Source organism: Lepidochelys olivacea, assembly GCF_965140295.1.
Source record: "Lepidochelys olivacea isolate rLepOli2 genome assembly, chromosome: 8".
NCBI classification, from domain to species: domain Eukaryota; kingdom Metazoa; phylum Chordata; order Testudines; family Cheloniidae; genus Lepidochelys; species Lepidochelys olivacea.
The window spans coordinates 22,049,101-22,071,593 of NC_140418.1; the positions used below are offsets into that span (position 1 = coordinate 22,049,101).

Here is a 22,493-nt window from a genome sequence, read left to right on the forward strand (position 1 = left end):
CTCTACTGTATTTTCCACTCCATGCATCTGATGAAGTGAGTTTTAGCCCACGAAAGCTTATGCCCAAATACATTCGGTAATCTCTAAGGTGCCATATGGACTCCTTGTTGTTTAGTCAGCAATGCCACTGTTGCATGAGTCACTCTAGAATCCAGCTTGCACTCTATCCCATAGGGCTTTGGGATCTGCAGGCATGAAAACAGGCCTTCACTCTTAGTGTTGTGGTAGCAGCCAAAGGCCTTATTGGGAGAAGGGTCCCACTATGACAGACACAGTACAGACTCACAGTCCCTGCCCCAGTGAGCTTGCAGTCTAATTAAAAATAACTCTAGTGAATGCATCGAACCATAGAGAAGTGGGGAGAGAGGACATGAATGAGAAAACAGTCAGAGGGTTACAGAGTTAAGGATAGCTGTATTGCCTGGTTGACTTCTTAGAAGCATAGCAGTAGAAGTGAATCTCACGGAGGATTTTAAAGGGGGAGAGGGTAGGAGCCATTCCATGTGCAAGGCGCCATGCCGATGAAGGCATGGAGATGTTTGTGTGAGAAGCTGACATAGAGGCATTCAAGGGGGGTGCACTCGCTTTCAGTCACTAATTCAAAGTCGGGTTGGCTGCCTAGCCCAGCCCACCAAGTTGTTCCCATCTGATGGCTGGCTGATGGCCTGTGTAATAGGAGTTTGGGGTGATGTCTGAGTGAAGCAGGGGAGTCTGTCTAGTAACTAGAGGACATGGGTCTAGTTCACACACTGCAACGGGCACTGATTGATATTCTTGTTGGCAGTCTCAGCAAAGAAGCCAAGGGTCAATGGGCCATGGAGACAGGACTCCCCTTTCAGCCCCGGAGTCTATTCCTGTGCTGGGAAGGAGGCAGGGGACAGTGTGATGGAAGATGCCCCTGTTCAAGCTGAACTTTGGCAGCCCTGGAGACAGAACATTTGGCATCTTCACAAAGTGCTGAATTCACACCATGTTTTTCTGAAGATAAAAAGTATTGTACATCCCTTAGGAGACTGTGGGGACCAATACCCAGGGTTCCACCCCATGAACCACCTCAATTTTCCTGAACCAGATCTCTGTAGCAAGGGGGTGGGAGAGGAGGGTTTGGGCCAGTGCTTTCTTTTCTCACCCTCTCAACATTTCAAGTCCCCCTATAACTATCAATGACTCGCCTCTTCCAACAGCCACACCCCAGTGTCGCATACCTGGCAGAGAAGGAAGGACATGGAAGGCTAACATTCTTCAATTTCCATTTCCTGTGTGTGGTATTGGGTTAAGTTCCTTCTGGCCCTGGCAGTGGGCCTCATGAATGGGAGAGATGGGTAAGGTGACTGGAGGGTATGGAGTTGTGTGTCCTGTTGCTAGGATTACATCTCTCTTCCACCTGCCACACTTGTAAAGCCAGATAGGGGAAGCTGGAGCTCTCCACCCATGGCTCTTTTGTGTGGCAACTTGGAAAGAACATTAAAAGTTGATGTCCAAGTTTGTCATCCACTAGTCTGACTTCTGATGACATGGAGTGAATCAAGGCTGTCCTTTCAGAGAAGGGTCGTAGAGGACAGCAGAGCACTAGATGTTCTGTGCTTTGGATGGAGTATTATGATAGTAGATAGAAAGATGAATGTTCTAACCCCCGGTGATGTCAGATCCTGGCTGCTGCTCTGACAGCAAGTCCCAGGGGTCACTGCTGGCCAGGCATGTGCTAACTGTTCTGGGCAGAGCTCTGGGAACGGCCATCTCTCCTTCATGGAGGCTTGTAAGTAAGCTGGAGCCTTTCAGCCCGTTCGAAGTAAAGGGTGGGATTTGCTGCAGAGACATTCTCCCTGCTCCCAGAGACAAAAGGATCTGAACTGGTCTGTTGTAGCACACCTTAAATTTTTTGCCTCGACGCTACAGAGACTGGAGCCTCTAAGAGAGAGAGAAATAATTCCCTCTTGCCATGCTTCCTCTCGTCCTGTCACGATGATTCTGAGCCTCACTGGGGCAGAGCTTGGTAATCAGGCTAAAAAACCCAAATTGTGTGTGGAGGCGGAGGATAAAATGTTCACTAACCCTGCCCAGTTCATCTCACTTCTGGCTTAGAAAGCTGCTCTCCAAAGGCAGAAGTGGGGGAGTAGCCTACTGCATTGCCTACCAGCCCAGAATGGCAGCAGCAGAGCACAGGCAATTGACTTGGCTGTATAGGGCACCCGCCCCATAGGGATGCATGTTACTCTCAACTCTCCTGCCTGAGTGCCTGACTGGTGCTAGGGGGCTGCTGCACATGCTGAATTCCTGACTGCCTGTCCTTAGTGTCCCTTTGGAAAGGTGGATGCTGGCTTTACCTTTTGACTTGCCAGGACCATCACCTGAAGCTGCAGAGAGAGGGGACGGTTGCCACAGCGTAAATGAAAGTGTAGGCAGGAAGCAGCTGGGAGTGCGTGTGGAGTCATGAGCTGTTCACAGAGGAGGATGCAGGGTGGCTCCCAGCTGCCACTTCCCAGAGTGCCCCACAACGCATTATTAACACGTCATTTTCTTTGCATCACTTTTACTTTAAAGAAACAGGCCTATGTTCAGACTGTACAGACCCCAACCCAAGACATTCAGTACGCTGCTGTTTTTCCGCATGGGCTCGGGTCATCCCAAACCGTTGGGTAACCACACAGTCAGATAAATGGAAGGGCTATTAACTAACAGAGGGTTACATGCGGGACGCACTGTGGATTTGAATAATTAGAATTTTGGGATCAAGGGAATTCAGATAACCGGACATGTGCTGTATTTCCTTTTCCTTTCTTCTTTTTTGTAATTTTGACGGAAACTTTGTATTTATTTATTTTGCAGGTTCCCCTGCCATGTTTGCAAGCCAAACGGTGCAGTGGGTGAAGATGACTATGCACACAAGGGAAAGGGACCTCACAGTGGAACAGAAGGCCCTGTTCTTTCAACTGGAGGTGGGTGGGTGGGTAGAGCCCTGTGCCAGCTGCAGCTGGGAGCACCACTGCCTTCTCCGGGGCTCTACATGGGCTTAGGGGTCCACCCACGGGGACCCAGCTGCAGGATCTGGCTTTAAGAGGGGAAAAAAGCCCTCTCTGAGAGGCCTTTATCCGCCCGTGAGCCCCCCTGCAACGGCCCCGTGTCCACAGTGCAGGATCAGGGCCATGGGTGAATTTGTCTAGCTAGCAGCAGCCTGTTCCATGGCGATAGGGCCCTGCCGGCTCCATCCCCGTGAATTCTGCAGGGCTCGCAGCAAGCTGGAGAGAGACACAGGGCACCCAAGCTGGGATTGGTGGCTGACCTGCCGCGGGAGCCGGCCCGGGCGCTCTCTTGAGGCAGGCACGGCAGCGCGTTCGCTCTCGGGGCGCGGGCCCTTTAAGAAGGTCCCTCCGCAGGCTCCGGGGCTGGTGCACCCTGGGGTCAGCCGCACGGAGCGGGCGGGGCGGGGCTGCCAATGAGCGGCGTCCGCGGCCTTCGGCGGGCTCCGTGAGATGGCCCGAGGGCCCCGTGCTCAGCCGGCTGGGGTGTGGCGGCTCCCGCTGTGCCCGGGGGCGGCGTGGCTGGCGATGATTTGATTGCACGCGCTGGATTGGTGCATTCTCTTTCTTTTGCTTGGTGCAGCCTCCTGCTCCCCCCCGCATCGTCCATGATGGCTGAGCTGCAGCCGCTGCCCTGTGCAGTGCGGCTCCTTTCAGCTGTCGCTCTGGGGGTGCTGCTGGCAGGTCCCTCCTCAGCTGCAGCAGGGGATGCCCCGCCTGGCAAAATAGGTAGGCGCGGCTCCTCCTCGCTGGAGAATGGAGGAGAGAGACTGAGATCAGGACAATAGAAAAGATGAATGGGGGGAGCCGCTGATCAGAAGAGGCCAAGGAGTGGCAGGGGCCGAAGAGGCATTGGCAATGGGGGTGGGGGGAGAACCCAGCCTTGGAAGAACAGCGGGGTGCTGAGGGCCAGGATTCTGGGGCACCAGCAGGTCCAACAAGGGCTGCTGTGGTCCGGGTGGTGAAGCTTTGCAGAGCTGTGGGCCTTCAGTGCTCGCCTGTCAGGGGAGGGGGTGCAGCCATTGGCCTAGTTTGACTTCTGTATGGACGGGGCACCTCCAGCCGGGCCAATGGGGCTGCATGTGTGCGGGGGTGGGGGAATCCTGCGCCTGCCCGAGGCTTGCATTTGGGGAGCACTACGCCCATGGGTGCCGCTCATCGGGACTGAGGTGCGTGGGTGAAGCTTTGGTAGCAGTGTTACCTGCCCAGCTCTCGCCTGTGCTGTGCTAGGTTCCTGGCAGCGTGTCTCTCTCTCTCCTCCTGAATCCACTCGTTTCACCTGGGGGGTAAAAGAAGAAATAACTCGGAGCATTCCAGTTCTCAGGGGGCTAGGGTGCCCCGGACCTGGCGAGTCGGGTTTGCTTAGTGCCCTTCGCAAGGGTCGTGTTTGTGGCCAAACTAGCCCTCGAGCTGCCAGGAGATTGGGACTGATCTGAGTGTCCCCCAGACAGCTGACCTACGACACATGCCCAGAAGGTGGTGGTCTGCTCCTGTGTCTGTCTGCTCCCCTCCGTCCCCAGGTCAGGGCTGGTTTGTGGCATGTGTCCAGTCAGATGTTTAGCTGAATTAGCCTCTAGATAGGAAAGACCCTCGGGCTGCTGATGCTTGCGCTGACTCTGCTGTCGCACTGAGTGTGTCTGGCGTTTGGTAACGGACACCTCTGACCCTTGCTGTCCCCTTACATGGAGTTTCTCCCATCACTCAGGTTCCTCGGCCCTTCCCAGGCCTGGGGCCGGTTTTATTTTGATCCCAGCCTTCTTGCTGGCTCGCTAGGAGCGGAGTACCTTAGAGTTGCTGCCTGGGGAGCCCTAGCCACTGCTCAAGCCCATCCCAGGGTCTCGCATGACAGAGGCTTTCTTGATCTGGTGCGGTGTGTGGGGATGGCCCACGCTTTGGGGTCCCCTCTGTACACGCTGCGTCTCCCTGCGAAAGCAGCCTCCTGTTGTGGCCGTGGTGAAAGCTGCGGGTACGTGCTTTGTGTCTAACAGGCCTGTTTCCCTTGCCTCCCTGCTGGCAGCCGTGGTGGGCGCCGGGATAGGTGGCTCAGCAGTGGCCTATTTCCTGCAGCAGCACTTTGGGCCACAGGTGCAGCTGGATGTATACGAGAAGGGCAGCGAGGGGGGCCGACTGGCCACCATCTTCGTCAACAAGCAGCAGTACGAATGCGGTGGCGCCTCTATCCACTCGCTCAGCCTACACATGCAGGACTTCGTCAAGCTCCTGGGTGAGTGCTGCCCCTCCCATCTGGTGCACCCGGGGACTGCTTGCCCCTTCCCTGGAGTTTGGGAAGAGAAGGTTCTCGGTGCTGACCCTGCTCCTCAGGAAAAACCTTCTGCTCCAGCCTGCAGGGCTGGGGTATTTGCAGCACAAATTCCCCTCCCCTCCAGACACCTAGGCCTCCACCTAGCTTAGGGGTCAGTCATGAGTGTGGTGAGGATGGGGGGGCTCAGCATCGCCAAACCCACCAGGTTGATGTGACATCCCAACTTGATGAGCTGAATCCCCTTCAAAAAGGGCTGGTGTAGTCGGCACTCCTGCTCCCTGACCGCTCGACCCAAGGCAGGGCGTAGATAGACCCTGGCATGAGCTGTGCCCCTCATTCTGAGCTAGAGGGCCAGGGAGTTGCAGGGTCGGAGAGTGGCCAACAACCTGCCTTCTATGTTTGTTACACTCGAGCCCTATCACTCCCTCGTCCTGAGGGACATCACAGGTCTCAGGACTGGGATAGCAGAGGGGCACGACGGGGGCCCTGTGGGACTTGGGCTTGGAAGAGTACGGGCTGCGGGCAGGATCAACATCCTGACACTTCACCCCATCCCCGCCCCACGCACAGGGGCATTTTGCTGTGGGGTTGCCAGCACTCGGGCCCATCAGCAGTATCAGTCTATACAGCAAAGGCTTGTTGTCCTGTGGCCCCCGTGCTCTGGATGGCTGACTTCAGAGAGGAGGGTGAAATAGCTTCTCTCTCTGTCACCCTCTGCAGGCCTGAAGCACCGACGAGAGGTGGCAGGGAAGAGCGCCATCTTCAGTGGGGAGCAGTTTGTCCTGGAGGAGACGGACTGGTACCTGCTTAACCTCTTCCGGCTCTGGTGGCACTATGGAATCAGCTTCCTGCGCCTGCAGATGTGGGTGGAGGAGGTGATGGAGAAGTTCATGAGGTATGGGATGGCTCGGCAGCACCAGTGCTTCTGGGAGGGGAGGGAGTGGGTGTGGGTGTGGCCTTCCGCCTCTCGGCCCCAGGCCTGGTGCTATGCCCGATCCCCCAGGGGACTCTGTCACCAGGTGGCCAAGCTGAGAGAGGGCACGTTAGCCCTCCAGGCTTGGCACAGGGGCCAGGATGGGTGTGTGCGCCGCTCCTGACTCCCTTTCTACTCGCCTCCTGCAGGATCTACAAGTACCAGGCACATGGCTATGCCTTCTCCAACCTGGAGGAGCTCCTGCACTCGCTGGGCGGCGAGACCTTTGTCAACATGACGCAGCGCTCTGTGGCCGAGTCCCTGCTGGAGGTGGGCGTCACGCAGCGCTTCGTTGATGATGTCATCGCAGCCGTCTTGCGCTCCAGCTACGGCCAGTCGGTGCTCGTGCCCGCCTTTGCAGGTGAGGCCTGGCTGGCCATGCCAGTGCTGTCTTCATGCTCTGCCCTGCGAAGTCTCCAGGAGCCTCCTTGGAGCAGGCAGCTGGTGCTGCTCCGTGGACCTGGGGACGCTTTGGCATTGGGACATATGAAGCCAAAGACCAGCATTTATCTTCCCTGGGAGCAGGCGTCCTGGGGAAATGCGTCCCTTCTGCAAATGGAGTCTAATCCCCCCTATTTCTTTTCCCAGGGGCCATGTCGCTGGCAGGGGCTCAGGGCAATATGTGGGCTGTGGAAGGTGGCAACAAGCTGGTGTGTTCAGGTTTGCTGAAGCTAACTAAAGCCAACGTGATCCAGGCCAAGGTGACAGGTGTCTCTCTGCATAGCTCAGGTGAGCCAGCTGGGCCTCCTGGCTCCCGCCTTCGCTGGGGGGGGAGGTTGACATTGCGGGTTGTATGTCTGTCATGAGCACTGTCAGCCTGTGGGGCGGGGTCTGAGTCTGTAGGGCTAGGGGCCTGTGGGGCAGGGGTATCTCTAGGATTAGTGCATTTCCCTTCTGCCTCTGGATTGAGGGGCATGAACAGAACAATGGGGGAAGCAGAGGGCAGAAAATAGCAGATCTGATGGCAGGATGAGGCAGGCTGAGAGGCCTCAGATTCCCTTCTCCTCTGCCTGCCCTCTGCCTTTGCCATTTCCCCCTGCTCTGCCCATTTGTTCCTGTTAGGTTTGGGTGGATGCCTTCTCCCTGTGCTGTCATGGTACTGTAAAGCATCGATGTGAGGGTGCTTGGGATGGGTCACACTGAGAGTGCCACACACAGGACAGACTGCAAGAAACAGGGTAGACACTCCCCAAAACTGGTGGTTTATTCTAGGGCTGTCAAGCGATTAAAAAAATTAATTGCGATTAATCACACTGTTACTTAAATAAATGATATTCCATTATTATTTATTTTCGGCTGTTTTCTACATTTTCAAATATATTGATTTCAATTATAACACAGACTACAAAGTGTACAGTTCTCACTTTATATTTTTTATTACAAATATTTGCACTGTAAAAAACAAAAGATAGTATATTTCAATTCACCTAATATAAGTACTCTAGTGCAATCTCTTTATAATGAAAGTTGAACTTACAAATGTAGAATTATGTACAAAAAATAACTCCACTCAGAAATAAAACAATGTAAAACTTTAGAACCTACAAGTCCACTCAGTCCTACTTCAGCCAATCGCTCAGACAAATAAGTTTGGTTACAGTTTGCAGGAGATAATGCTTCCCACATTTTGTTTACAATGTCACTTGAAAGTGAGAATAGGCATTCGCATGGCACTGTTGTAGCCTGCATCGCAAAATATTTATGTGCCAGATGCGCTAAAGATTCATATGTCCCTTCATGCTTCAACTACCGTTCCAGAAGACATGCGTCCATGCTGATGACTGGTTCTGCTCGATAATGAGCCAAAGCAGAGCAGACAGACACATGCTCGTTTTCATCATCTGAGTCAGATGCCATCAGCAGAAGGTTGATTTTTTATTTATTTATTTATTTTTGGTGGTTCAGGTTCTGTAGTTTCTGCATCAGAGTGTTGCTCTTTTAAGACCTCTGAAGCATGCGCCACACCTCCTCCCTCTCAGATTTTGGACGGCACTTCAGATTCTTAAACCTTGGGTTGAGTGCTGTATCTATCCTTAGAAATCTCACAACCTTCTTTGGGCTTTGTCAAATCTGCTGTGAAAGTGTTCTTAAAACGAACATGTGCTGGTCATCATCCAAGACTGCTATAACATGAAATGTATGGCAGAATGCTGGTAAAACAGAACAGGAGACATAAAATTCTCCCCCAAGGAGTTCAGTCACAAGTTTAATTAACACATTTTTTTAACGAGCATCATCAGCATGGAAGCATGTCCTCTGGAATGGTGGCCGAAGCATGAAGGGGCATATGAATGTTTAGCACATCTGGCAAGTAAATACCTTGCTACGCCAGCTACAAAAGTGCCACGCGAACGCCTGTTCTCCCTTTAGGTGACATTGTAAATAAGCAGCAGTCAGCAGTTTCTCCCGTAAATGTAAACAAACTTGTTTGTCTTAGCAGTTTTCTGAACAAGAAGTAGGACTGAGTGGACTTGTAGGCTCTAAAGTTTTACATTGTTTTGTTTTTGAGTGCAGTTATGTAACAAAAAAAAATTCTACATTTGTAAGTTGCACTTTCACGGTAAAGAGGTTGCACTATATTACATGTATGAGGTGAATGGAAAAATGCTATTTCTTTTGTTTATCATTTTTACAGTGCAAATATTTGTAAAAAAAAATACTATAAAGTGAGCACTGTACACTTTCTATTCTGTGTCGTAATAGAAATCAATATATTTGAAAAGATAGGAAAAGATCCTAAAATATTTAATAAATTTAAATTGGTATCCTGTTTAACAGTGTGATTAATCGTGATACATTTTTTTTAATCGCAGTTAATTTTTTTGAGTTAACCACGATTAATCGACAGCCCTAGTTTATTCTATAATTAGATTAGAGCTTCATAGATTAGAGCTTCTGTAGCACCGCGCTGGTTAACCAAAAGCCAAACACCATCTCCCTTAGGCATTCCAGACGTTGGCTCCCTGCCAGACAACCAAGTGTAATGTAGTAAGGGCTTACTGAAAACCCATTTCACCATATGCAAGGTTCTACCAATCCCAAAGGATCAGACACTTGCCCTCATGTCAAAATATAAATCAGATCTTACCCAAATATCATGCTGTCAGACAATCCTTAGTAAACTAACAAAAGATTTATTAAGAAAAGAAGAGAGTTATTGAACGGTTAAGGAATTGTATACATACAAGTGATTTTCAGTGTTCCTAGATCAGAATCATAGGAGTGAGGTGTTATCTGCTGGCTTGTAAAAGTCTCTCTGGAATCATCCCAAAAGTTTAGAATCCAAATGCAGGTTAGATGGAAAGTCTGATAGTCTTTCCATGCATTTTCCAGGGTATTCCAAATCACTATTTGGAAGATCTAAGTCCCACGGCTTAAACTTTCCCTGTTCAAAGTTCAGCAGACTAGAGATGAAACGATCAGCCAGAGGTTTCTCTTTTTAGCTCTCTAGCAAGCTGACAAGCCTCGTCACAGAAATTGTCACAGCTGGGCTTTCCTCCGAGGAAGAATAGGCAATGCAGGTATTTTGTGGACCACTGCTTTGAAGTTAATTTTCTCTTTCCTATGCATACATAGTTAATCTAGTTACACTATAAGACAACAGCCGATCATTCGTTATAACAGAAACAGATAAGCTGAAGACAACATACGTAATCTTATTAGTTCCCTGCAGCGTCTCAAATCTTTGATCTTAAGGTTTACTGAACGCTGTACATAATATAAGGCAATGACGACATGAAAGGGAATTAGCATCTACAAACTAATTTGGTTACATTGGTTACAAACTTCTAATAGGACACAGGTACTCAGGCAAACACATTTAGCATCTGCCCTTGATTTCTATTACTACAAATGAATGAGTTGGTGATTGCTGGTCTAGTCTTTTTGGCACTGGCTCCTACTTCACCGGTGCCCTTCTTTTGGCTGTGGCTGTCTCTGTTGACCCAGACCAAGCTGGCTGTGGCTGGACAGGTCTATGAGGAGGGAGAGCTGCGAAATGGGAGGCTGCAGTGCAGACCTCTCACACCAGAGGGTGAAATGAGGCTAGAGTGTGGCTCAAAAGCTCTGCGCTGAGATACCGGCATCTCTGTGGCAGCAGGTGTTTCTCCAGTCTGTGCTGGGGATGGAGACTGTTACCCCAGCCCCGTCTGCTGCCATGGGAATGGGAAAGTTTATTGATCAGCCACAGTTTGTCTCCTTTGCTCCATGATCCCGTGTTGCCTGACTGCTCTGCCATCTGCCAGGTGACTCCCCAGGACTGGAATGGGGACATGGGGGGGGGGGGGGATGTTGCAGTCTAATAGTGAGATACAGTGGGAGTACGGGGGGGGCCGGACTGGAATAGCAGAGAGGTGCAGGTCAGCACTGAGGTGCGTTGGCAGAGCTGAGGTGGGCTGCAGGTCAGGATGGCGGTGGGGAGTGTGCCCAATGCTTTGCCTGGCTATGGTTTGTGCTTTCGGTGCCCCCACCTTCCTGAGCGCTGAACCTGATGCTGTTGGCAAACGATGATCTGGGCTGATGGCTGTTCTGAGTCTCCGTGCTGTCCCTTTGCAGACGGGAAAGCCCTGTACCAGGTGCACTATGAGGATGACGAAGGCCAAGCCTCGGCCTTTTACGACATGGTGGTCATCGCCACGCCGCTGCATTCCAGCAAGAGCAACATCACCTTTGAGAACTTTGACCCCCCCATCACTGACTTCCCAGGCTCCTTCCATCCCACCATCACCTCCGTCATCCACGGCTACCTCAACTCCTCCTACTTCGGCTTCCCTGAACCCAAGCTCTTCCCTTTCGCTAGCATCCTCACCACTGACTCCCCTGACCTCTTCTTCAACGCCATGGACAACATCTGCCCTGTCAACATCTCAGGCACCTTCCGACGCAAGCAGCCCCAGGAGGCCGCCATCTGGCGGGTCCTTTCCCAGCAGCCCCTGGACAAGCAACAGCTGAAGACCCTCTTCCGCTCCTACTATTCAGTCCAGGTGACAGAATGGCAGGCCTACCCCCACTATGACTCCACCAAGAGCATCCCGCCCATCATCCTCCACGACAACCTCTTCTACCTCAACGGTGTGGAGTGGGTGGCCAGCTCCATGGAAATGGCTGCTGTGGCAGCCAAGAATGTGGCACTCCTGGCATACAACCGGTGGTACCAGGACCTGGAGAAGATTGACCAGAAGGACTTGATGCACAAGATGAAGACTGAACTGTGACACCAGGGGGCTGCTGGGGAGCTGGCCAGGAACCTTTTCATTTACTAGCCTGCTGAGGGTTTATCGTTGGGGGAGAGACCACTGGATTTCTGGCCGAGAGGAAGGGAGGGTCTGACCAATGAGGTCCTTGTATGTTGTTGCCTTCAGTAACGCCGTCCCTGCACCACCCTGTGGAGCTAATGCCAGGTGTCTGCTACAGGCATCAATGCTCAGGCTTCCTCCCTACCCAGCTAGCACCAGGGAGGGGTGAGAAGGGAACCTAAGCTCATTACCAGGGAACTGCCAGCCAGGACCCATTTCAGATCCTAAGTTGGGCTGGGGCTGTGAATCCTTAACAGTGGCCAGTGCTGTGGATGGGGTGGAGGTGGGATGTGCAAATCCATTCTCTGATCACTTACCTTCTGGGGCTCGAGTGTGGGATCTTATGAGACTTTCAAGGGGTAAGATATGATGATGGCAAGAGCAGATATGGGGCCTAAAATATGTGGCCATGTGCCTTGGACCCTGACCGCTATGGGACCATGTACCATGGGCACAGATCCAGAGGTGGATATGGACCTTCTAGTATGACCCACCTAGCAAGACCTAGCTATCCTATAGACTAGGGCTGAGTCTAGGCAGTTGCCTGGCCCCAGCATTTCCTGTGCAGGACTCCCCTGGCTGGCAGTGCAGTCACACTCCTTGCTCTAGCTGCTGGGGTTGTCATCAGTCCTTGCAAGTCCTTCTGCTGGAGCCAGCGCTCAGATCTCGGCAGGTATGTGGTTCTCCATGTCTGTGCTGTGAGTCCATTTGGCCAGTGGGTCCCTCTCAGCTTCTCACCCAGAGCTGCTCTCTTGCTTTGTTAACCAAGCCCATCAGCTCCCGTCTAAACACAGGCAGGCAGGGCAAGGACTAGAGGGAGCTGCCAGCTAGAAGGGCCAATGCTGCAGCAGTCACAAGGCCCGCTCACCTCCCTCTCTGTACATGCATGATGTCCGAACCTCTTTCCCAGCGAAACTCTGACCCCTTTGGGCCTTGCTAGCCTTTCTAAGCCCATGCGTGGGGACAGATTGAACGCACACTCAGAAAGCGCTGTAGCAGCTGGCGGCCCTTGGCAGGTTCCGTGGTGCAGAGGGATTGATGCTCAGTCTAAGACGGGTTTTCAACCTTTCTTGAGTCATGTCCCCTGAATCTTAAAAAAAACCACGTGAAGCCACCCCCTTACAAAATGGGACTGTCCAATGTAATCTAGAGGGAACTGAGGCCATTAATACATTGATTTCAATAAAGGGGATTCTACTTGAAATAAATCAGTCCTTTGATCCTGCTGTCCAAGGGAGCAGAGGCTAGAAAACCTTTTAAAAGCACGTACCTTAATATCCAGCCGGTGTTCAGGGCAGTATTTCTCAGCTTCAGCATTGAAGACCCCGTATGCCCCGTCACAACACGCACTGAAATTTGGCCCAGATGCCCCTGTCATACAGGGATGGCTGGGCCAGATTTCAATGCCAGTCGTGACCCCATGAATGAGGGGAAAGGCTGGCCATGCTGCTTAGAAAGTTTGACATGGGGCGCCCCCTGGCTGAGAGCCGCTTGTGAGCTAGTGAAAGCTCTCCTTGCCTAGAGCCATGTGGCTTCAACCTCCAGCCCACAGCGTCCCTGTGGTCCCTGAGCTGTTGAGACTGTTCTGCTGGCTGGATAGGCCCTGTGGTAACAGATGGAAACTGGCCAGCAGCATCCCCAGTAGTGGGGGGCTGAGGAATAGTTGTCGGGGGGGAGTTCAGTTTTTAGGACTAGAAGAAAAGCATGAGCACTCCCTTCTGGCTCCTTGAGGAATGGCCGGCCCCACTGCGGGAGGAGGGCCCATGAGCTGGGGCTAGTGCGCTGGAGAAGTAAATGCCAAGGAGCAGTGCCTGCAGGTTGGGGTGAGGGATGCCCTTTATTGTCAGCCTCCAGTGCCATCTCTGAACTACAGAGCAGAGCGTGTAACCCACCCCCTGCCAACCACAGCTCCAGCAGGGCCAAGGCACATGGGGCACTGCCTCCCTTCTGACCTGCCCCATTAAAGCTCCCAAGCTGTTCGGGTCGGTGACTTGCTTGCTGTGCCGGCTCTAGGGGAACAGTGACGGAGGCTGGGATGGGGTGGTGGCCGTCACCCCTTCCTTGGGGGAGAAATACTTTCCTCAGTAGAAACAGAGGGAGCTAGTGGTCTGCACTAGGACTGCCTGGCCCAGGGCACTGGCCAAGCCTCCCCACCTCTCTTTGCCTCAGTTTCCCCATGTGTACAATGGGTAACACAATAGCAGCTGTGAAGCTGAGTTGGTCAGTGTGTGTGAAGGGCCATGGTGCTGCTGAAAGTGAGCCCAGCTCCCCTCAGGCTCATCCTGAAGACACTGCCTCTCGAGCTAGGCCCAGCCAGATTTAGTCTGTTTTTCGGTGTCCCCTCCCTGCGCTCTGTGAGGGGGCAGTAGCAGGGCCTGGTGCCATTGTTCTGTTGGTGGATGCAGCAGAGGGCATTGGAGGGACTAGCAAAGGGGAGATGGGTTCTCATCAGCCAGGGGAGGAGGGATTGACACTCCCAGGGTGCCGAGGGGCAGTCCTGGTCTAGTGCCCAAAGACCAGCCAGGAACCAGCCTCTTCCTTATGCTGCCTGGCTCTGTACCTGACCCAGGCTTGCCTGGGGTGAGAAGCTAATGCTGTGCCCCCATTCCACTCCCAGCTGTCTTCTGACCCCATCCTCAAGACCTCTCCTGCCCTGCTCCTGGGGAGCTGGTATGCTTCATGCATGGGTAGACGTGGCAGCCTTCTCTAGAAAGCACTGCCCCTCCCCAAGGGGTGATTTCTATGGTGGGCTTCCCACTTGTTAGCACACACTACCCTTGGAAGGCAGTAGAAGCCCTTAGGCCCTTGGCAGCCAGCCAGGCTTCCTGCTCCAACCCGGACCCTACTATCAGGTGTTTCTAGAGAGGCCAGGACCGGTCCCGGTGGCACTGAGATAAGGCACGTTCCTCACAGCTGGGTGCAGCCCAACAGGAGTGGCAGGGACCAGGGCGCCTGGAATTTCAAAGGCAGCATCTGCTGCCGGGGGCTTATGTTCAGCAGCTGTGCCCCCATCCCAATGATCAGCTGCTGGCAGTGGCCCACAGCAGCCCTGGCTTGTGCTCTTACTAATACCTAACCAGGTCAGAGAGTTGTGGAATCGGCTGCAGTGAGCTGGAGTTAGCGTGCATTGTACTCACCATCAAATACAAGCGCCCCCCCCCCCCCCCGCAGACCTGGGGCGTCTGTAGGGCTAGCCTGGCCACAGACTGGATCTCCTGTGCTGGCGCTGCTGGGAGCAATAGGCCGCCCCATCCTAGCAGCAGGGGGAAATCAGGCCAGGAGCAGCTGCCTCTCCTGGCCTCTTTGCCTGAGGTGGTTCGGGACCTGCCCATGAGATGTTGCCTCCCTTCTGGTCATGCTGCCTGGCCGCGAGAAGGGGTGGCCCCTCGGGCTTGGTGGGACAGTTAGCCTGAAAGGCTGTGCAGCAATGCGAGTGCGTGGACGCGAGCCTCAGAACTGAGTGGCTGCTGAGCAAGGGGAGTAGGTGACAGGCGGCTGCCGACGGGGCTGTCTTGAGGGGCATGGGGAGTGGCAGCCTTGGAGCCCTGGATAGCAGCCATCTCCATCTCCCCCTCCCCCACATTCTTCTGCTTGAGCTAGCTTGGGGCGAGGGTTGCAGAATGGCCTTCCTTTCAGGGCCCCGCTGCAAGCTGTAGAGCTGGCATGGCACATTGGGCACCCCAAAGAGCAGGGCCCTGTGGCAGTTGCTCATGCTGGAGGCCGGATAGGGATATGTGGGTGCAAAGGAGCAAACCATCTCTAGTCTAAGCAGCTGCCTCCTTGCTTCAGATCCCCCACCACCACACACACACACAGTGCTTGTGCCTTGACCACCTCTCCTTGCGGGAGAGGCTTGGTGGGCAGTGGCTGGGGCCTTTGCCAAATGGATCCAGCAAGTGGAGGAGGCTGGTTAGACGGGAGCTGGTGTCCATACACAGAGGCCGGGGGTTTGGTGCTGCCAGCATGGAGTGAGGGTGAGAGGTCCCTCTTGTCCTCAGAAGATGCAGGTGCAGCCCACAGCAATGGTCTCCATGACCATCTTGTACTCCTTGTGGCACCTCTTCTTCTTCCTGCGGGTCTTGGCTCCCGAGCCCTCAGGGGGGTGGCAGAGGAGCCGGCGGACGGGCAGCTTGCTGTAGATGGGGATGCTGACAATGGTGCGGTCCTCCTGCATGGTGAAGGGGTTGATGCAGCCGGTGCAGAGGCACTGCGCCTCTGGGATGTCTGCTGGGATCCGCGTTGGATCGTGGTTTATACTAGAGAAGAGGGGGAGCGTGAGGCTGACGGAGCCTATAGGGGAGAGCAGGGATGCGGGCAGGAGTGCAGGCCACTTGCACACGGAGGCGCCTTGGACGAGTGTGTGTTGGTGAGGGGACAGCGCCTGCACGCGGAAAGGGGGAATACATGCCACTTTAACGCACACATGGAGAAATGAGCCTGCACCGGGCTCTGCCTGTGCATGGATTAATGGGCACCCATGTTGCAATGCCCACACCTGGGGGAATGGGTTCGTATAGGGCAATGGGCACATGCATGCTCAGGGAGGCAGATCACTCACCCAGTGCAATCACTACCCAGTGGAACAGCACCCATAGGGGTTCCCCACTTAGTGCCCATTAGGGCTCACAGGTGAGTATCTAGGTGGGGTTTCCTTCACAGCAGAGCCCTGCCCTGTTCCTTTGTGGTGCGAGAGCCCTGCCCTGGGAGTGCCAGTCCCCAGGAGCGCTTTGCCCGGCAGTCTCACCTGTAGGCCCACGGAGACAGACTCCTCTTGTTGGACCTCCAGAGTCTCAGGTTGACCTGGCACTTGCTGTCAGCTGGCTCCGAGCTGTTCTGCAGCTGGCTCACCATCTCCCGGATGCTCTGTTCGTAATCCTCCAGCAGGGTGTAGGGGCTGTCTGCCGCTGAGGCCATGGAGTTCCCCTTCAGCACGCGGTTGGGGCCAGGTACCTGTGCCTCCGGCAGCTGGACCTCATCCCTAGCTGGTCCTTTCCTCTTTCCTTTCGCTCCCTTGCTTTGGTGCTTGGGTTCGGTGGCAGCAGCCCACGCGAAGGAGACAGAGAGCGCGCAGAAGAGAAGCTGAGAAGGAAGTCAGGACAGGGCATGACTCTCCAGGCACTGGCCAGCACTGGACTTCCACCCAGCTCATGGTGGGCTGGGGCCCTTGGAGGTTATGTTCAAAGGGAACAATGTTCTATCATAGGAATTGCCAAACCTACCAGGGCTGGAAAGTCCCAGAGGGGCATCAGTGCGAGGAGGCAGTATGGGGTCTAGTGGTAAAAACAGACTAGGGCAGCAGGACTCCTGTGTTCCATTCCTGAGTGCCACAGCCTTATTGGGTGACTCTGGGTGAGCTCTCAACCTCTCTGCTTCAGTAAAGTGGGGCAAATAAGACAGGTTCTCCTTTGTAACAGGCTTGCAGGCGGGGATTCCAGCAACGATCTGTCTGTGGGGAGATTGCCCTGTGAAATCTAAGCTCCTGGGGTGGCGTTTCCTGTAGGCACATCCTGTAAGGTGTCAGCCTCAGGTGCCCACTGTGCTGGCTGGGTACATGGGGCGGCTGGCTGGCTCAGCCTTGCTTCTAGTTACCAGCAGCTGGCAGCGTCCCCAGCTTGCTAGTGGGGAGAGCCCCATGGTGGCAGTTCCAAAGCTAGGCTGGCTGAATAGCTGCTTGTTGCAAGTGCCCTGAGTGTTGCAATGATGTAGGGGGGAGGCCGTTTGCAGAAAGTCAGGACAAACTCCCTAGTAAGCTGGACAGGCCGGGGGAGGGGACTAGCCCCCATGTCAGGTTGGTTTATTAATGGGATAGAAAGGGTTTCTCTGTGTTTTTCCCCTAAGGCCAAGGCAAACAGAGCTTTGGTCTGTTTATTTCCTAAGCCACTGTTTGCAGGGCTGGCATGGCAGAGACCTGGAGGAGGAAATGATTATAGAGCAACAGCAGCCAGTCTAGCTTCGCCGGTGAAATGCAAAAAGATAAACCCACCATGGAAAGTCAGTCCTGAATGCACTGCTGTGCCAAAGGCTGGCCGTGCCACAGGGATGTGTGTTGGTGCACATCTGCAGTTCCCACCCTGATGGCATCTCTAGTGGGCCGCCTGTCATCATGAAAAGTGGGGAGGGGGATTCTGGGTGTTGTATCTGCAGGTGGGCGGATCTACAGCAGAACATTAGATCAACTCAGCTAGATGACTTGCGTGTGTGAAGGATCCACACCCCGAGCCACGTCGTGAAACCAATGTAAGTCCCGGTGTAGCCAGCGCTAGATCGACGGATGAGTCTTCTGTCGACCTAGCCACCACCTGGGGGGGAGGTGGATTTGCTGCCACGCCGGGAGAACCCCTCCCATCGCTGCAGTACGTGTCTACGCTGTAGCGCTATGCCGCTGCAGCGTTCTGAGTGGAGGCTTAGCCTGGGATGCTCCGACCCTCTGGAGCCACTAGTGCAAACCCTGATAGGGCCAGCGCCCCCACCCCCAGGGGAGGCTGACTGAGCCCTCATCTCTCAGAGGTAGACAAAGTGAGCTGTGTGCAGTTTCCTGTGTCTTCGGTGCTAGCCCCTCAGTCCCTGTCCCTGCTTGTTGTGTAGGGGTGTTATAGCCACGCTAGGAGAAGGTATTTCTGTTCCCCCCTGCCCCTTGTCTAAAATGCCCTTCCCCTCCCTAGCTTACTGCTGTACTTTGTTGGGTGGACTATTTGCCCCCCACCCCAGAGGTGGCTGCATCGCTGTAGGGGGTGGTACATGGCCATGGGGTGGTAGGGGGCTGCCAGAGTACCTGAGCCCCCAGGGACTGGGCTACTGAGGTACCTGCCCTGTGCCCTGTAAAGATTCCATTCTCCAGGCACAGTCCATGACCTGAGTTGTGTCTCCTCTGCCTGTTGTGAGCCAGTGCTTTGCCCTTTGGCCATTCGCCTCTGCTCCCTCCCTTCCTGTCTCCGGCCCAGTCACAGTGCAGGGCTCTGTGGCAATGTCTCTCACGCTTCTCCCTGCAGGAGCCTGCTCCATCCTTAAAGGGCAGGGCAGGCTTCCCAACAGCAAACGAAGCCACTGTTTCTACATATAGTCCCCAGTTGCAGCTGGACACAGGAGTCTTCTTCACTCCCTGCCCTAAACTCGTGGGGCGTGACATTGTGTCCAGATAAACAGCTGCCATGCCCCACCCCAGAGGTGGCTGCATTTCACTGCTGGGTGCCATGATTCCTACATGTGTCTTAGCTTGCAGAGTGCTTGGGATCCTTGGGGCTGAAAGGAGCTCTCTAAATGCAGGCTGTTCTCCAGGCAGGAGCTCTTGCCCTGGCCCCTTTGCACTGGAATCTCTGCAGCCCACAGGCTCTGTGGCTGTTTTGTCCCAGCTATGCCAGGCGTGGGGAGCAATAACTCATACAGGCAGAGCGCCTGTTTCCAAAGCAAACAAACCCAACCAGCCCTTAATAAACAGAGCGTAAATAAAAAGCACCAAGTTTAGTGAAAGCAGCCCAGGCACCTACCAGGGATGGAGCCCAGTCCATGGCAGAGGGTGACTCGGAGACTCCTCGCCGCAGTGTGACAGGAACAGGATGAGCCAGGCGATTTAAAAAGGAAAGCACCAGCCCCTAATCTCTGCAATGCCTGGGGGTGGGTCTGGCAGCACAATGAGCTTCCCCCAGGTGCCAGCACGGGTGTTGACAGAAGGGACAATGGCTGGTGTTGTCTGGTGCTGCGGGCGGAATGTGGGCTCCCCATGGTCCATATGCCCTTTGCTGACAGCGTGAGTTCACGGGCTGTGTTTGCTTAAATACCTGCAGCCCAAGCAATGGGGCAGGCTGAAGGCAAAGTCCCCTGGGAGCACTTTGGAAAGGGTAGATCATGCCATGCAGACTGGCTGTGGTGTGCATGGTGCAGGCTGCATAGGGCAGTGGCAGGAACACAGGGCTGGGAGCAGGTGCCCTGAGTTCAAGTCCTGGCTCTGGACACTGCGGTCATGGCCCTTCCCGGGATGTAGAGGCTTCTGTCTTGGACAAGGGTTTGGATTCAGCTGATGAGTAGCTAGTGGAAGGTCTCATCTGGAAACTGTTCGGTGGCCTGTGTGAGATATTGTGGGGGGGTCACAGCTCAGCCCCTGCTGCATGGGAAGCTGCACTGCTAATGGCACAGTATATGTCCTAAAGGAGAGATGGCTCCTGGTGCATGGCACGGCTCGGGAGCTTGGCTGGCCAGCTGCTTTCCTTCTCTGACGAGTGGAGGTCCTAGAGCAGCAGCCCCAGTGTTCCTGCCGAGAGGTACGGGGCTGACTGGTGAGAGGTGCAGAGAGCTGGCTCCAGGCCTTCCAGCCTTGCCACCTCAGATCCGCTGAGGCAGAGAAGTGGCTAGGTGGCGTTATTATTCATTTCCACCACGCATATCAGTGGCTTCTCTGAAAGCCTCCCCACACTTCCCCCAGGGCTTTGCGGGAAATACAGGTGTTTGTAGGGCACAGCAGAAGCCTTCCTGTGCACCCAGCAGCAGGGCAGAGGGGCTGGGCTGAGCTGACTTTGGAGCTGGCGGTAAGCAGCACCCGTGCTGTGCTCTGGGCCGTCCTGGCTGTGACAGCACACAAACACACATGCTCATGGTGCATAAGAGCTAGAGCCCTCCAGAGTCGTGCCAGTCTGTTTGCAGGGGGACAAGCAAGACAGAAGTGGGGTCCCCAGAGGCCTCAGGCCAGAGAGTATGGAAAGCTGCCCTGTATCTTCGTTGGTGAGTTTAAAACTTCCCAGAGCTGGATGACAGATAAATGTCTAATGCTAACCACAGGGAGAGGGAGCACCCCCTTGGCTGCGTGACCCAGTGAGAAGTCTTCACAGCCCTTTTCAGGAGGAACTGGCTTGGCAGGCTGTGTGTTCATGACAATTGTATCAGTCTATGTGTTGTGCTCTGTTGTGCAGTGTGGTGTGGCCAGGAGTCCCTCCCACCATGGCTCCCGCCAGGCCAGGAATTAGGGCCTGAATCTGTACCCTGGGTGGGGCAGGTTCTCTTTCCCTCTACAAGCCTGGGTCTGGTTTCCAGCAGAGCTACTGCTGTGTGCAGTTGTCATGTCTGCATTTTGCCACAAGATGGTGTTGTCCTAAAGCCAAATGGTTTGACACCCCTTGGCGATCATCCACAGCCCTCTCCCTCAGACTAGTGTGGGTGCTGGAGAGCAGAGGTGAGCTGCTTCTCTGTCCCTGGGAGTTTCCCTCCTCCTACCTTCCCTTCTCATCCACACCCCTAATGATAAGAAAGAGCTGAGGTGCCTCAAGCACCTTTCACCCCAGCACTTTCCCAGCTCCAAGTGGACTGGGACAGAACTGGGCCCCCCATCACTTTGCTGCAGACCCTAACTGCTTCGAACCTTGTAACAACGGCAGGGCTGGAACCCAAATAGCCTGTTCCCAAAACACAGGCTGCGGCCTTTGGGCTACAAGGGACTCTCCCAGCCCCAAGCTTTCAAGGAGGTAGGAGGTTTCATCAAAGCAACATGTTTTTTCTTTGCCTTCCAGTTCCTGAGCTGCAGTCGGGTCACGTGTTCAAGCTTTTCTCCAGACCCCGGAGGGCTAGAGCCAGCCAGGGCCCTGCTGCGTAGTCCTCTCTTACTGCAAGGCACACAAGAGCAGAGGGGACTGTTAATACAGAGCTGGGTCCCATATCAAATGTCCCCAAACGCTAGAGTCTGAACTCCAATCAGAGCCAGACTTTGCAGCAGGTCCTTCTGCCTCTAATGGGCTGAGCCAGGTGCCTGAATCCAAACACCCCCAATCTAGAGTGCTGCGAAATCTGGGGCTCAAACCCTTATCTAGCCCAAAGGCTGGCAGCTGTTCTTAGTCATCAGTGGGTGACATGTCAACTTCCAGGTGTTAGCACTAGGTATCTACCAATCGGGGATGCTGCAGGAAGGTCACTGGGGAAACGGTCCCCAGGGCTGCAGCGCACTCAGGGTTTTGGCTCCAAGTGCATCCTGTCTCTAACACCCTGATGCTTGTGGGACTAGCCCCTAGAGGGTCCAGCATATGACCCCAGACCTCCTGCCACCATCCCTGTCCCAGACCGCTTAAGGAGGAGGTGTTTGAATGGGCCCCACCAGAGTCCAGGAGGGACCCACTGCTGGTGCCTTGGGATCACATCGGGGCATAGGCTCCACACCCCACTGCCCAGGGCATGTTCCTACAGCAATGCCAGAGCCTGCAGCCACTCTGTGGTCATCTGCGCCTTGGGAATACTTGGGATGCTTTTGCAGCGGCAGCAGTCTGGATTGTATCAACACTTGGATATGCTGTTTACACATGAGAGAGGCTCAGAGGCATCTGCGCTGGGAGCCAATTACCCGGTTTTGATCTTTTTTGGTGAAAAGGAAATGAGGGCTTTTCAGACATGGCCAAATTTGATAAGCTGGGCTGGTGGTTTCTCCCACTCTCCTTAAAGAAGAAAAGGGGCCATTTCTCCTGGTTGTGGCCAAATCCTGGCTCTGTGGGAGGGGCAAGCTCTGGTGACCACTCTCCAGCCAGGGCTTCATCTTTGGCACTGCTGGGTTGTGCTGGCTGCTGCTCTCTGCACCCGAGCGAGCGAGAGCAGCAGTGTAGAGGAATGGGCCAAGCGTAGGCCTGCTGCAAGCAGGTGAAACTGAGGTGGAATCATCGCTGCTTATGCCAGGACCAAAGTTGGCCCAGAGTCTGCAGGGAAAAGTGTTGGAAACCCCAGGGTGATGTTTAAAACTGGATGGGACAAGGCATGGGTGAGGGTGCAGCAGAGCTGAGCCCAGCCCCAGCAAGGAGATGGACTGGATGGACTCACAGGGCTACTCCACCACTGCGTTCTAGGAGGGAACTCGCTTCTGCCATCCGGTGCCACTGCCCCACGACCAGAGCGAAGAGGACATGGGCCAGGAGCATTCAGCTTTGCAAAGTTCTGCTGAGACCTGCCATTGCCTGTTGCCCACTCAGCATTCCGGAGGTGCC

The 22,493-nt window shown here is 54.4% G+C and overlaps 2 protein-coding genes across 2 annotated transcripts; one reads left to right on the forward strand and one right to left on the reverse strand.

The window, feature by feature from the left end:
* Positions 1 to 3,388: 3,388 nt before the first annotated feature.
* Positions 3,389 to 12,755, forward strand: PCYOX1L (prenylcysteine oxidase 1 like). Its single transcript, XM_084637537.1, has 6 exons — positions 3,389 to 3,746; positions 5,035 to 5,241; positions 6,001 to 6,175; positions 6,403 to 6,614; positions 6,842 to 6,982; positions 10,808 to 12,755. The coding sequence occupies exons 1-6, from the start codon at positions 3,626 to 3,628 to the stop codon at positions 11,464 to 11,466; spliced, it is 1,515 nt and encodes a 504-aa protein (XP_084493663.1). The 5' UTR covers positions 3,389 to 3,625; the 3' UTR covers positions 11,467 to 12,755.
* Positions 12,756 to 15,452: 2,697 nt separating this feature from the next.
* On the reverse strand, positions 15,453 to 19,238 carry IL17B (interleukin 17B). Its single transcript, XM_084637538.1, has 3 exons — positions 19,032 to 19,238; positions 16,292 to 16,626; positions 15,453 to 15,803 (listed from the first exon to the last, which is right to left on the reverse strand). Exons 1-3 carry the CDS (start codon positions 19,050 to 19,052, stop codon positions 15,542 to 15,544), a joined length of 618 nt encoding a protein of 205 aa, XP_084493664.1. The 5' UTR covers positions 19,053 to 19,238; the 3' UTR covers positions 15,453 to 15,541.
* Positions 19,239 to 22,493: the final 3,255 nt, after the last annotated feature.

Excerpts from the sequence above, each read along its gene's own strand:
- IL17B (XM_084637538.1), bottom strand. The coding sequence starts at position 19,052 with ATGGACTGGGCTCCATCCCTG. Across the intron at positions 16,627-19,031 it reads TGGACTGGGCTCCATCCCTG|CTTCTCTTCTGCGCGCTCTC; the intron begins GTAGGTGCCTGG and ends CTTCCTTCTCAG. Across the intron at positions 15,804-16,291 it reads CTGTCTCCGTGGGCCTACAG|TATAAACCACGATCCAACGC; the intron begins GTGAGACTGCCG and ends CCTCTTCTCTAG.
- PCYOX1L (XM_084637537.1), top strand. The coding sequence starts at position 3,626 with ATGATGGCTGAGCTGCAGCCGCTGCCCTGTGCAGTGCGGCTCCTTTCA. Across the intron at positions 3,747-5,034 it reads TGCCCCGCCTGGCAAAATAG|CCGTGGTGGGCGCCGGGATA; the intron begins GTAGGCGCGGCT and ends CCCTGCTGGCAG. Across the intron at positions 6,615-6,841 it reads GCTCGTGCCCGCCTTTGCAG|GGGCCATGTCGCTGGCAGGG; the intron begins GTGAGGCCTGGC and ends TTCTTTTCCCAG.